Consider the following 12,546-nt stretch of genomic DNA (forward strand, 5'->3'; position numbering starts at 1 on the left):
TGTGGGGAGGGAGACCAAAGAACCTTCCTGCCCCTCCTGATGGTCCACTGGGCTGGAGTGGAGACGTTGGTGGTGTCAGCCTGACTGGTTTCTCCAGGTCAGAGCTCAAAACGAGGGATTTGGCTTAGCTGGCCTAAAAATTGCCTTGCCAGGGTGATTTGGGCACTCCCTGGGTGATTTGGGCCAGGAAGGTCGCATGAGGTACTTGGCAGAAGCTGGGAAGTGCATATGGGGAAAGATGCTTTGTTTCTGCCATCAATTGCCTGCTCTGGCAAATGCAGCAGCAGGTAGGACCCTGGTGGGGGGTTAAAGAAGGGCTGTGGCTGCAACCCCTCACTGGGCTTTGTCTGCCATGCAGATTAGGTGAAGGGCTTTTCTGGCTCAGTGTTGCTAGGCTCTTCCCCCCTATTGACTTGGTGGAGAGGCTAAGGGGGGGGCAGGAGGGAAAGACTGCATTTGTTTCTTTGAGTTTTCCCCCCCCCCTCTATGGGGAGATGGGCTTGATCCACTGGTTTTGGATTTCAGAGGCAGAAGGCAAGACATGACCAGCTGGTGTCTTGAAATGGCACAGGTGCAATGGCTGCGGGAGGGGGGAGCCAGGAATAATTACAGGTTTCTGAAGCATCAGGCTTTGCTGAAAAGGGCTCATCGACAAACTGCTCTTTATGGAAAATTAATGGTGAAGCTGGAAGAAACTGTCAGGCCCACTATTGTTGTCATGCGGTGGTGATGCCTTAAAGGAGCAGTACCTCCTGCTTGCCTCCCCTCCATGGGCAGCCTGCAGCCAGCACGCAGCTTTCTGATCCCACAGCAATTGAAATTTCATGTCACTGTCATCAGATTTAATAGCCTTGAGTCCCTGTCTTACCCCCTCCCCCTTTCCACCCCCAGTTTGTGATTATGCTTGCTCTTTCCTTTGGAAGCCTTTTATTTATTAGGCCCCTAAACCTGTTTCTGCCTCACTGGGTGAAGGCTAAGTGGGCCAAGCAGCCCAAATTACATGTTTGGGGCATTCAAAAGCATTGCCTTTCCTGGTGGTGGAGGTTGTTCCTGAAAGACTGTGGAATGCATTGGAAAGCTGCTCCCAAAACCTGTTAGGATTCATCTGGGGAGAGATCAGATCCTCAGCTAAAGCCATTCCTCATGATACCAGAAATGTACTTTAAAAAGAAAATGGAAAGGTTGCTTAAGGCATGTACGAACTGGTAAGTGTCCCACCTCCAGGCCTGTGTGCAGACACATCGTACACACAGTGTCATGCCTCTGAAAATAACCTATGTGCTAAAGTATAGCACATCTCACTTGGATATGTTGCTGTTCTATTTCTTTTTGTCCAATTCCATCTCTGCAGCTCAGGTCTACAATCAGCTATTATTTTAACAACAACAGATAACTGGCAAATTCTGTTGTGAACTCTGAAAGTCATCCCACCACATAATATCTGCAACCAGCAGTGCTGCTTCCTGAGTACACTTGAATTATCTGACAGCTCATAGCTGTGAGTGGGGTCTCTTTACACTCGTGTTGACGGGACCTTTGTACCCAGGAGGCAGGAGTCTCTGTCTCCTCCAGCCATATGAAGCTTTTGTCTCTTGATCAGATGCTGGACTCTCAAGGTTGGGAAGTAGTTGGGTCGCCAGCCCCCATAGGCTGAAATTTTTTGCCTAAAATCACTTTTTTTATATCTCTAGAAGTGTCCTCTGAGGAGTAGTTCTTAGAAGTTTCTAAAAAGTATTGGCTAGAATGTCTCTTTCTTCAAGTCCTCTAAAATCACAGTGGTGATATTAAACCAGCTAGCCTTTCAGGAAGCAAGAAATGAAAAACAGCACTAATAAACTCCATTAAAAGCTCCTGAAACTACAGCAAACGGTTTTCTATAAACAATAAAAGTTTATAATGTTAGTTATGGAGAGCACTGGGGAGTGTGATAGTGCCTGGAGACTTTACTGGGGCTAGCTAGGGACACCGCATAATAAGGTACATTCAAGTTAGGCTTACCCCGTCCTTGTGCTGGTAGTCACTGTGGTGGAAATGCAGGACCATGTGGCAGCCGCCTTGACTGCAACTTCATCTACCTTTTAATAAGGTGCATGTGTGTGTTTGAATGCAAGTCTGGTGTCCTGTACACAGTGAGCTCCATTTGACCAGAAGTACCAAAAACCCTCTAAGACTGACAGTAGGTCCCTTTTTGGTGTCACATCTTTCCTTGTCTCAGGCCCTTTAAACAAGCTGTGGTGTCACTGGGAGTTTTTCTCTGTCTCCCATCTTAAAATGCTACGCTTCATGCTTCAGGATTTTGATGGTTTAGGAACAGACTGGGCCCCAGCCAACTATGCTGAGTTAAATTTGGAGTGAAAGTTAATGTTTGTGAAGGAAGAGGAAGCAGTTCTTTGGAGAGGTGACTTTGTTTGTACATGGCTGGGTGATGCAGCCTTTAGCATAGTTTCATATGGAAGTGACTGTTGGCCAGATTACACTTAAAACTGGGAAGGGCCTGGTATCCATGGAACAATATACAGACTTTTCACTACAGAAAATGTACTGGATGCTTTCTGGTTGTTGTATCTTCACTCCTACTATAACATCTGCTACCATACATGGATATTCTCATAGTCTATTTTGCATCAAACAAGTGTCAGATCCTCAAGTCTCCCTCACGAGAAGGTGCTGGTGTGCATGAGTGCTCTCTCTGAATGACTCTGGACCACATTGTTCTTTGGCCCTAGGTGGGAGCTATGGTGTAACCTCTCTCTGACGTGGTTTCTCTCCCTTCCCTCTCCCTTTCCCTCCTGCAGACATGCCTGGAGTTGGAGCGATACCTTCAGACTGAACCGCGGAAGATCTCTGAGACCTTTGGTGAGGATTTGGACTGTTTCCTTCATGCCGCCTCAGCCCCAGATGCAGAGGACAATATCCGACGGCTGGACCCCATCCTTTTACCCGTGGAGACGAGTACGTGTGACAAAAGCACTAATGTGGACATTATCCTCTCACGGGACAAGCTGCTCTCTGAGACGTGCCTCAGTTTGCAGTCCACCAGCTCTTCCACAGAAGGCTATACAGCCGTCAACCAGGCCCAACTCAATGCAGTAACCTCATTAACACCCCCTTCCTCCCCAGAGCTCAGCCGCCACCTTGTAAAAACCTCACAGACTCTCTCAGCGGTGGATGGCACGGTGACGTTGAAACTGGTGGCCAAGAAAACTTCACTCAGCTCCGTGAAAGTGGGTGTAGTGACAGCGACTGCGGGGACAATAAAAGCTGGGCAGAGTGACAGTGAGCACGTTGGTACAGGGGCAGAAGCATCCCCAGAAAACAAGAAGAGGGTTCATCGCTGTCAGTTTAATGGGTGCCGGAAGGTTTATACAAAGAGCTCCCACTTAAAGGCTCACCAGAGGACTCATACAGGTACTTATGTAGGGTGCTTCTCTCATCTTGTCCTACTGCCACCTAACCGTAACCATGTCCTTTTATTCTCATTTAGAAAAGAGGAAGAAAAATCTCTTCTGAAAGTCCAGGCTTTTGTCCATGAAACAGGGCAGGGGGATAATATGGTAGGCCAGCAAATGTACCCGCTATTCAGTAGGACAGAGGAGTTCAATGTCTACCATTAACCTCTTGGGATTTCATTGTCTTGTGGGGCTTGATGCAGAGTCATTTTAGGATAGCTAAGGGATGTAGATGTTCATGTTAAAACTGGGGGCATGCCAGTTTTGGTTTTTGGCACTCACTTCCCTAAGACAACTTCAAAAATGTTAATTTTAGTCAAGTGTTAATTGCTTCAACTGGAGAATAGTGTGGGCAGGTTTTGTAGCCTTTTTTTGTGGGGGAAAGAGAGAAACATACTTAAGATCTGAGATACGCAGTTTAGGATTAATGTGTGCATGAGAGAGTATCTGTGTAGATGCAGACGTGTAGGTGTGGAGATGCACATACCCTTGAAATACGCATGATCTTGGGCTTCTCTGGTGATAAGATACAGTGAGAACAAATGAAAGAATGACATGGACTTTGAATGGAATAATGTAGGTGGAGAGGGAATAGAATGTATGAAAAGATGTCAGGCTGCTATTTTGGATAATATTTACTAATGTTGCATATAAGCTCGGCTGTGTAAGCTTCTTGAAGCACGCTGAATTGGCTTAGGTTTGCCTGTTCAGGGTCCCCGCTCTTCTGTCATTTCTTCATAGTCTCCAGTAGCTTTTCAGCTCCTATTCATTGACAGTAATAGCTGTGCAGTTCGTGTGTGTTGTGGCTTTGTTCTAAGCTTCACATGTGATGAGAGATGATAAATTCCCATTAGCAGTGTCTTATCATGTGATTATTCTTGTTTCCAGAGGGATTGCTGTAATCAGTTTTCCCAATTTTACTGTAAAATGTGTGGTCTCTTACGATAACTGCACATTTAATTCACGGCCTTATCGTGCAGGCAGACTCCGAGAAGCAAGGTTGTTCTTGCAAGGTAGAAAATAACACGTTGGACCAGTGCAGTAAATCAGACAAATACGGGGGTTGTTAAGAGAGCTGCATCCATCAAATACTAGGCAGTCCTGTAAAAGTTACATAGTCTGAAGTATAAATCATATTAAGACATAAAAAGCATTGGTTTTGATCTTTTTATAAGGGCTTTCTAGTGCTTTTACTGGGGATAGCCACCTTGCCAGGAGTGACCTCACTTGTGATTCAGTGATTTGACAGCCAGTGAAAGTAGTGCAGTCGTTTTAAAATCTGCAGCAGCATGGTCAGGGGGCTCCTCATAGCACCAGTGCTGCTGTGAGGCTGGTCCCTACCAGTGCTGTCAGGGGGGATGTCCCAGCAAAGGCCTTCCAGCAGGCAGCGAGGCTTCCATGAAGGCACAAATTTAGAGTGTGAGAGCCCTTATCTGTTCGGATAAGGGCTCGAGCTGTGAGTGCTGGGTCTTACACAGCTGTTCCTCAAGTTTGTCAGAAATGGGACATGCTTACCTGGGAAGGGTGAACTTGTGGAGTTTTCTGGCTTTGTCACCAGTTGGTGTGGATGGGGACGAGGAGCCCTGAGAGAGCGCTTGGAAAAACCACTACTCTTTCAACACTGCCATCCTTTGGAGTCAAAATTTTGCAAGATTTTCTATGCTTTTGAACTCAGCTTTATGTCTGGTTTAATTTTTTGTGAAATCTTATGTTTTATAGTTAATCCATGATGAGAAACATTTCTCACTGGCCCTGTGATACTTCTTTTGAATAGTCTTAGACTGTATATTGTGCCATTGACATGTATGTGTCTGCCCATCCACAGCAGTGCTCAATGTGGTGAGAAAGGGAAATCCAGTTTTACTGTCAGGTGGGGAAGACCTATATCAGGTGATGAGACTGTAGTTGCCCACACCTTCCACTCCCAGCACCACACCATCTGATCTTGCGAGTTAAACCATGTAGACAAAGCATGGTTTCATTAGGTTTCATGCTTAAAACGTGTAGACAGCGTGGTTTCATTTTGTGGTGAGAGCTGGATGCAGCCTTGTTTTTCAAATCCATCTCTGATGCAGAACCTGGGAGCAGGTAGGCACCTGGCTCCCATGTTTCTCTGTGGAGCAAAACATCTAAGTACCTTTGAACATTTACATCTTGGGAGCAATCTAGGTGAATCAAGGGAGGGGTACGATAGGTTCCACTAACCAGCTTATTTGAGTCCAGAGCACAAAGTCATTCTGACTCCTTCATCCTGCTTAAGTGCTCTGTTCCCTTAAAAAAAGCCCTGACCGTTGGATGCCTTAAATCAGATCTGGTGCAATCAAGACATTAAATATGTTCATGTTGACCTCTGCAGTGGGGTCCCCCTGCAGGAACCTCCTGCCTCTGGTAAAAGAGAGGGATAGAGAGGAATAGCTAAGGAAATTCAGGACTGAATTATAAATGGCAGGTCTGCCTCCTTTCCCATGCACTCCTTCAGGGCTAGGGACAAGAAGCCCTTTTCTCTGTCGGTGCTTTGTTTTTTTCCTGGCTGAGCTGAGTGTGCTGTGGGTTGCAAATGCACCCAGCAGTGCCAATGGCTAGTAGCCACTTGGCTTAGTCAGTGGCTGAGCCAGAGGGTCTGAAATGATTGCGAGATATTTTCCTTTGGCTGGTGGTTTGTTAGTATGTCATGCAAGAGCAGTCTGCCAGTGTGGGCTCTGTATAAAAGGGTGTGAGTGCCCTGACAGACAAAGAGCTCTCAGTGTGGGGTTCGCGGGCAGGGAGGCAGATACGGGCTGGTCACCCAACTTGCACGTGCAAAGACCACTTGCTGGATCAAAGAGATTTACTGCAGTGCATAAAAACAAGAAAGCCATGGGCTGGGTAGCGGGGGGACTGAAGGCGGCGGAAGGAGGTTGCATTCCTTTCTCTCATATGTAAGGCTGACCAGACAGATGCTGGCTGGTGTTCCTCGCTGCTGCGTGATGAGCCAGGCTGGGCTGGAGGCAGTACAGACTGATAGCAGCTTGCTAGATCGGAGACAATCTCTTAGGGCTTTACTTCGCTGAGAGCCCAGAGGCAGTCAAGACCCCACATTGCGCTTGGTGCATCCCTCATATTACTCTTCCACATCTCATCTGTAGGAGAATCAAGATAGCACTGTAAGGCCCATCGATGGTTGAACTGGTTATGAAACCACCTTCTGGATGACCTTTGGAGAGGGAAAAAAAACCATCTGTGTGCAAGAGAATTTAATCTGGAAGGGAAAGGGAAAAACATTGTCTGATGGAAAGGGAAATTAAAATATTTGACTGAATTCAAAGTAAGCTGGGGAATCTAAAGTGAAGAATATGTAAAGGAGCTGAGAGCAGTGGTGGGACGGACTGTCAGAGAGCCACAGAGGAGCCCCTCGGGGGGGAACAGTGACTGGGACTGTAAGCAGGAGGAAAAGGTGAGCTGTAGATTTGGGAAGACCATACTGAGATTGTGAGGGTGAGGTAAAAACATCTGAAGAAGGAGCAACCAGGACTGGCATGGTAGTCCAACCCTAGCACATTTGCTCACAGTTATTTGTGGAGCAGACATCAGTGCAAACAATGACAGTTGTCTCTTTTGAGAGACAAATTTTGGTCCAGCCTTCACACATGCATGGAGAAAAATTGCTAATGTAATAGGGAGTGGAGAGGAAAGGAATTCGAATGAGCCCAAACCCATGTATAGTCATCAGCACTTCCTAAATTAGAAAACAGGATATTGCTGGCCAGTGTCTGGACTAAGGGTGATGTGGCCTGCGACCTATGGAAAGATTAGTCATGAGATGTGGCTGTGCTCCCAGATCAAAGACTTCTGGAGGAGATTTCAATCTCCTGATCTACAGCCTTCCTTGCAGCAATGTACAGAAGGTATGACATGGTGTGGTGCTTTCAGGCCAGAGATAAAGCATCAGGTATAAACTGACCAGGAAATCCTTAAGATTCAGGATAGTGATGAAAAATGACCTTTAAGGGGTTCTGCAGGGGTTTGCATTTTATGTGTATCAGAAGGTTTTGGGTCTTTTCACCCATCTAAAACCAGGTTCTTTTACAACCTAAGCCCAAGTCTGAGAAGCAGCAGTTGGGCACCTCACATCTATATTTAGGTTTCTAAAGCCTAAACAATTGGGAAATACCCATGTAAATAGATGCTGTGAGCCTACATGCGATCTTAAGATAGCACTTATCTAAGTGGAGTTTGTTTCACATTGTCAGGACATCTTATTTTAAATTATATAGTTCTTTGATCTAAAGTGCTGGGTGAGAGTAACTAAAACAAACAAATCCACCCTGCAGGAAAACAAATTACTACATTTGCAAGAACAAGAGATTAGAAAGAGCATTAATGAACAGGAAGGTTTTCGAGATGGGATTTAAAACAGCAGAGAAGAGCTTTCCCAAAGTGCTGGAGAACGAAGAGGAAACATCCAGAATTTTGAAATGATTGGAAAAGACCAAATTGAGAGTACACTGCGTGATAGATACAGAAGATTAATACAAAGTAGAGGAATAATAGAGAAAATAAAGAGTATCTATGTCTGTGATACCACATGAATGAGAAGCTGCATTGCTGTAGTGTGTTAGCGTGGTAGCACTCGTGAACAGAAAGCTAATGAAGAGAAAGAAAAAGCAAATAGCTAAGCACAGCACCAGTTCTGCAGGATGCAAGGTTCTGAATAAGGACTTACGGAAAAGCATTTGGGAGAACAGTATAGCACAGGAGAAATGAAAGCCATTTATGTGTTGTACAGAGACCCACTGCTTTGTAGTGAGTCCCCAGCTCTGTGTGCAGCACTGCAACCCGGCAAGGGGACATGGAGGGACATGCAGGGACACAGAGGATGCTGAAGGTCCCATGGCTGAAGCAATAGGTGAATGTATGAATGTGCTATTGGAAAGAAGAGCCAAGGAGGTGAGGGAGGAGGGGGCTGTGAGGAAGACCTTCATTCAGGCTGAATTTGTTTTGGGAGACAGTTGCATTGCCAAATTGGAAAGATGCGTTTTGTTGTGGGGTTGGATGTTTTTGAAGTTTCTTAGGGTATAAACCTAACAAGAGTTTATTAAAATGGATTAAAGTAAGCCCAACCTGATCATGATCTCTTTCAAAGCCTCTGGTTTTGAAGCCTTTTAGCCATTGGCAAGTTTGGAGTGGAGTGTTGTGAATTCATTGTGAAGGCCAGAGCTTCACTTCATTGTTACAGAGAGAGCTTAGGCTGGGGAAGGAGTTTTGTGAGCCTCCCAGGCAGCAGGACAATGGGCCCGGCCAAAAGCAGCCCTTGCCATCTAGAACACCCGTGGCATTCATCCGTTGCTTAGTTGCCAATACCTGAATTCTTAGTCCCATGTTTCTGCTCCATCATTTGCCAAATCAATAGGACAGAACATGTTTTTGTTTGGGTTTGAAAACAGGTATTGTCTGTTTGTTTATTTGCCATGTGAGATGATTTTTGGCACAAGGGAGACCTAGAAAGTGATGTTTGCTGTCTGTTCAGCAGCTGCAGGAGGGAGTGTGTAGGCACCTCTGAATGTTATGGCAGATTGCCTCAGTGAGACACGACATGGAGAAGCCATTTCTAGTTTGTCATCTAGTGTTTTCTTTATATCCATCCACCCATGAGCCCCCATGAGACATGTGGCAAGGGGGTGAATGGTAGGCATCACAAAGAAAGACTGGAAGAAAAAGCCCTTCGTCTTCTGCTGATTTCCCTTTGTGTTGCTGCTGCCCCACACTGGGTACAAATGGCAAGTTAATGATGATAAGCTATCATTTTCTTGTCCCATTTGTCCGAAGCACTGGCATTTCTGATTCGAGGTCACAGCAGGCCTGAATCAGAGATGTGTGCTCAGAGATGCTCTGTTAGGCTAAAGTGAGCTTACTGGATAAGGGCCTGAGCAGGCTGGGAGAGCTGAAGTTCTCTGGGCAGGAAAAGCCAAGTGTGCTACGTCTCATCTCAAATGCAGGTTAGGCTCTTCTGAAGTTAGGTATGGCCAGGTGAGTCTGGGTCACGTCTGTACAAGCAGCCAGCAGCCTGGATGGACCCCTCTGCACTGGACAGAAAACTCGTGTCTAGCACTACTCTTAAAAGCCGGTTGGTTACCACATGTCAAGCAGCAAATGGTAATGTGCTGCGGTAGATTGAAATAAATGAGAGACAAGGATGTCAGGTCAGGGCAATTTGAAGGACTAGTGCAGCCATTTTGGAAAGGGGAGGACAAAATACTGTGTGGGATCTACTTTATTCATAGGTCTCTCAAAGTAACCAAAACCTTTGTGTCACTGCGGAACCAAAATCTTCCCATTGGTCATCTTTAAACACGATAAGAAGGCTTAATAAGAGTTAAAAGCCAGTCTGCAATCCCAGCAGTCCCCACTGGCAGATAGGAACCCAAATGTTGGATTGGGCAGATTTGCTCCTGAAGGTGTCTGGCCTTCAAAACCCAGGACTGAAAACTGGGGCTGCAAAAGCTGAATGCTGAAAAAACCCCACTTGCAGGCGTGCTAGCTAAGATAATAATGACAAGCATGTGTTTCAAGATAAAAGCTGATCCCCAGCTGAGTTCTGACAGAAAGGTGTCCTCACTGTATGGCAATGCACATTCAAAGGATTAGCAGGGATTTATTCCTTCCTCCTGTACATCTGGACTTGTGCCACCGATAGAGAGAACTTAATAGATTAGTTGGACAATTTTGCAATGTCATTCTAGTTTTTATGATGACCATAAGTGTTCATTAGTGCACTAGATGCTTGTATTAGTTCTTGGAAATGAATGTTATAAAAATACAGGCATGCACATCTGCGTATGCTTTGTTCAATATGTAACTGCAAGGAACTATATTGTGGTTAATTTTGCATAAACTTCCATTTTGATGTCTTCTTGTTGGTCACCTCTAACTTTGCAAAGCTTTTCCTTCTTCAGAGTGAAATTTTCCACATTTGGTCTTTTTCCAGTACGGTTACTGTTTGTTATTTTAGAAGTTGGAGGAAAAATACTTGGATTTTAGGAGAATGTGGCATGTGTGTTGGGGAGGGGCAGGGAGAAAAGAGCTGTCCTTAGTGTAACAAGCTTAACTAAAAGCTTGGCCTTTGTAGTGGAAAATAGTCCTTAAGTAGAACACTTCTATCTATGAGTATCTGGGTAAAAATTAATTTGAATGGACTAAGCTCTGATTTGTTGTAAATTGACTTTCATATGAGTGTCATACATGTCATAAAATTTTATCATTAATTCTTTGTAAAAGCCACAGAATCCCAAAGGTAATTATTTTTCCTGGGCTTTGTTTGGCTTTGAATGTGTGTTAGTGTCCTGGTTTCAGCTGAGATAGAGTTAATTTTCTTCTTAATAGCTGGTACAGTATTGGGTTTTGGCCTTAGTCTGAGAACAATGCTGATAACACACTGACGGTTTAGTTGTTGCTAAGTAGTGCTTACCCTGATCAAGGACTTTTCAGTCTCTCATGCTCTGCCAGTGAGGAGGAACACAAGAAGCTGGGAGGTAGCAGAGCCAGGACAGCTGACCCAAACTAGCCAAAGGGATATTCCATACCACAGAGCATCATGCCCAGTATATAAACAGGGGGAGCTGGCCAGGAGGCACCAATGGCTGCTCAGGGACTGGCTGGGCATCGGTCAGGGGGTGGTGAGCAGTTGTACTGTGCATCAGTTGATTTTCTTGGGTTTTATTTCTTTCTCTCTCCCCTTTCATTTACTATTATTGTTGTTGTTGTTACATTTTACTTCAGTTATTAAATATTGTTATCTCAACCCACGGGTTTTACCTTTTCCCGATTCTCCTCCCCATCCCACTGGGACTGGGGGAGTGACCTGGGCTGAGTGGTACTTAGTTTGCTGCCTGAGGTTAAACCACAACAATTAGGTAATGCGTTTCATGCAGTGTCACCCAGCAATGGAATGTCATACTCCATTTATGTCCTCCTTTAGTTACATTCATGTGGCAGCATGAATGACCTGGGTGGTTTCCAGCTGGGTGCTTGTACCTCCCTTAGAGCAAAGGATAGGTCATCACTTGTGCCTTTTCCAAAATCCAGGTGAGGAAACTTCCTAGCCAGTAAAATTATCTTTACTCACTGCCTTGTGCTCCTGAAACCAGGCTGCTTGATTCACCAAGGTTTGTCCAGCAGTGTTGACAAGACTTCTTCACTGAGGGTGGAGATGCAAGGAGCTCCTGTGCCGCTGAGCTCAAGCTGCCACCTCCAGCCCCAGGACAGGAGAAAGCATGAGGGACAATGGGATCTCCCTCAGAAACATCACATGCCTGCTGTCATGTAGTTAGCCCTGCCCTCACACCAGGGCAGCCTTCACTGGGAGAACCTGCCAGTGTAGTTTTGAAACCCAAGCACATGATTCCCCTTCCACCTTCACCCCCAAATCAAATCCAGTATCTGAATGAATGGAAGCATCCTCAGTCTTCTTTCATTTTTCTTTCTTTTGTTGACAAAACTGGGAAACAGAAAGGAATGTATGTTCTTTTTCCTTTCCTTCCTTCCTTTCCTTTCCTTTCCTTTCCTTTCCTTTCCTTTCCTTTCCTTTCCTTTCCTTCCTCCCTCCCTTCCTCCCTCCCTTCCTCCCTCCCTCCCTCCCTCCCTCCCTCCCTCCCTCCCTTCCTTCCTTCCTTCCCTTCTTTCCTTCCCTTCTTTCCTTCCTTCCTCCCTTCCTTCCTCCCTTCCTTCTTTTCCTTCCTTTCCTTCCTTTCCTTCCCTCCTTCCTTTCCTTCCCTCCTTCCCTCCTTGTTTCTCCGTACATATGTATGGAAATGTATGTTCTTTGTGTTTTATTCCTGTGCTATCTTTGCCAGTCTGCATCATATTTTTTGGTCATCTCTTTCTGACTTTTCAGTGGCAAAAGGGAGACAATTAAGTGACAGATAATGGTGAAAAACATCAGCACTGTTGTAGCTTGAATAAGCAAAACCCCACATTCATTAGCAAAAATGTGGAGCAAAACTATTTAAAACGTTAGCATTTGGAAAAGGGGGTGTCTATTCCTCTTATTTTTTTTCATTGCTCCTAGTTCCCAGTAGATGTGTCTTGTATTTTGCCTGGACTATTTGCCTTCATATTTTGC

At 45.3% G+C, this 12,546-nt stretch overlaps 1 protein-coding gene across 5 annotated transcripts in view; it reads left to right on the plus strand.

Annotated features, from left to right (window-relative positions):
* Positions 1–12,546, plus strand: part of KLF7 (KLF transcription factor 7) — a 62,004-nt gene that overhangs the window by 27,258 nt on the left and 22,200 nt on the right. For 4 of the 5 annotated variants that reach the window (XR_009729196.1, XR_009729195.1, XR_009729197.1 and 1 more), the window contains exon 2: positions 2,796–3,408. Coding sequence is in view for 2 of the 5 variants with exons in the window: in XM_061378062.1 (XP_061234046.1) it covers positions 2,796–3,408 (613 nt within the window). In the remaining 3 variants the exon portion in view is untranslated. The remainder of the gene's footprint in view (positions 1–2,795; positions 3,409–12,546) is intronic. The other variant, XM_061378082.1, reaches the window with a different exon arrangement.

Source organism: Neopsephotus bourkii, unplaced genomic scaffold, assembly GCF_033783945.1.
Source record: "Neopsephotus bourkii isolate Nb327-2 ecotype Australia unplaced genomic scaffold, CSIRO-AGI_Nbou_v1 NB_196, whole genome shotgun sequence".
Classification (NCBI taxonomy): Eukaryota; Metazoa; Chordata; class Aves; order Psittaciformes; family Psittacidae; genus Neopsephotus; species Neopsephotus bourkii.